Raw genomic sequence first — 1,293 nt, 5'->3', positions numbered from 1 at the left:
GGCGGGTGCGTCGCCTGCCCGCCCCGGGGGCCTGGGGGTGGTGTGAACCCGCCTCTGCACTCTCACCACTCTCTGTACCACCAGGTCTGGGGCACTGCTCCAGAGATGCCGTCTGGGATCAAGCCGGTCCCGCCCAAGAGGCCCGGTCACGGGCGCAGCCATGGCAGCTCTGTGGCCTCTGCCACTTGCCCCCCACCCCTGCCCCTGACACCACACAGCCCTCATGCAAAGCCTTGCCCTTTCTTACTCGAGCTTCGGGGCCTCCACAGGCCCAGACACTCGGACTTTTCTTCTGTCCCGGCCAAAGCCCGTGGGGTGGGACGCGGAGCCTGCCTGTGGTGTCCAGGTGGGGTGGCCCAACGTGCGTTACAGTGACACGTGCGCCACACCACTTACAGCCTGAAGCAAAGCACGTGAGCAGGCCGCCCAGGGCACGGAGGCAGTGCCCCGGGAGGGTCCCCTCGGCACTCACCCGGGTGGGGTGGCTCAGCTGCCTCTCCCCTGCGCCCAGGCTCTGTCATCCAGCTCGCCTGCATCACTGCCCTCCTGCTGTGGAGGCCGCGCTCCGACCAGCTGGCGCTGTTCTTCGTGTTCCCCGGCCTGTGGGGCATGGCTGACGCTGTCTGGCAGACGCAGAACAACGGTGAGTGACAGGCGCCCCCGGCAGGCCCCTGGCCCCACAGCCTGGGCACAGGAGGAGGGGGTGCTGTGGGCTGCAGCAGACCCAGGCAGGGCAGAGCCCCTCAGACTCCACGGGCCCGGGCTGCAGAGGCGAGGGAGAGATGACAGAGGCTGCACTGGGGAGCCCCCTCGGGTCTGAAGTAGCTGCTCTGAGCATTATCGGGGTCTGTGATGTGAAACAGGAAACTCGCCTGGCCCAGTCCTCCTGCGAGGGGATTGTCCTGATAGTGACAGTCCTTCAGGAGGGCCATGGCCATGGGAAGGGCTCTGAGCCATTGAGCGAGCTCCCTGGGCCCCCAGCAGGGCGCAAAGGCCACCTCAGGCGCTGTCTATGGAGGGTGGGAAGGGTCGCAGTCCCGGCGGCCAGCGGCTGAGCGGGGCGGGTGGGCATGCTCTGGCCTCAGGCAAGTGTGGCTCTCTCTGGAGCCAGGCGGGTACTGGTGGTCATGCAGGAGGGACGCAGGAACCGCTGCATGCAGGTCAGGCCTGAGGCAGGCCTTGGCTGACAGATCTCCGAGCGGGTGTAGAGTGGGGGCCGTGGGGGTCTTGGGGACTGAACCCTGAGAGCACAGCTAGGTGAGAGGGCTAGGGGGCTGGGCCTGGCAGCGTGGC

General features: G+C 67.6%; 1 protein-coding gene across 1 annotated transcript in view; it reads left to right on the top strand.

Annotated features, from left to right (window-relative positions):
- UNC93A (unc-93 homolog A) overlaps positions 1-1,293 on the top strand; it is a 29,259-nt gene that overhangs the window by 18,966 nt on the left and 9,000 nt on the right. The window contains 1 exon segment of the mRNA XM_014586388.1: positions 512-643. Within this exon segment, the coding sequence (XP_014441874.1) occupies positions 512-643 (132 nt within the window).

This window comes from Tupaia chinensis, unplaced genomic scaffold, assembly GCF_000334495.1.
Source record: "Tupaia chinensis unplaced genomic scaffold, TupChi_1.0 Scaffold000132_1, whole genome shotgun sequence".
In the NCBI taxonomy this organism is placed as follows: domain Eukaryota; kingdom Metazoa; phylum Chordata; class Mammalia; order Scandentia; family Tupaiidae; genus Tupaia; species Tupaia belangeri.
The sequence above is the reverse complement of the archived record's forward strand: the minus strand, read 5'-3'. Positions and strand labels throughout refer to the sequence as shown.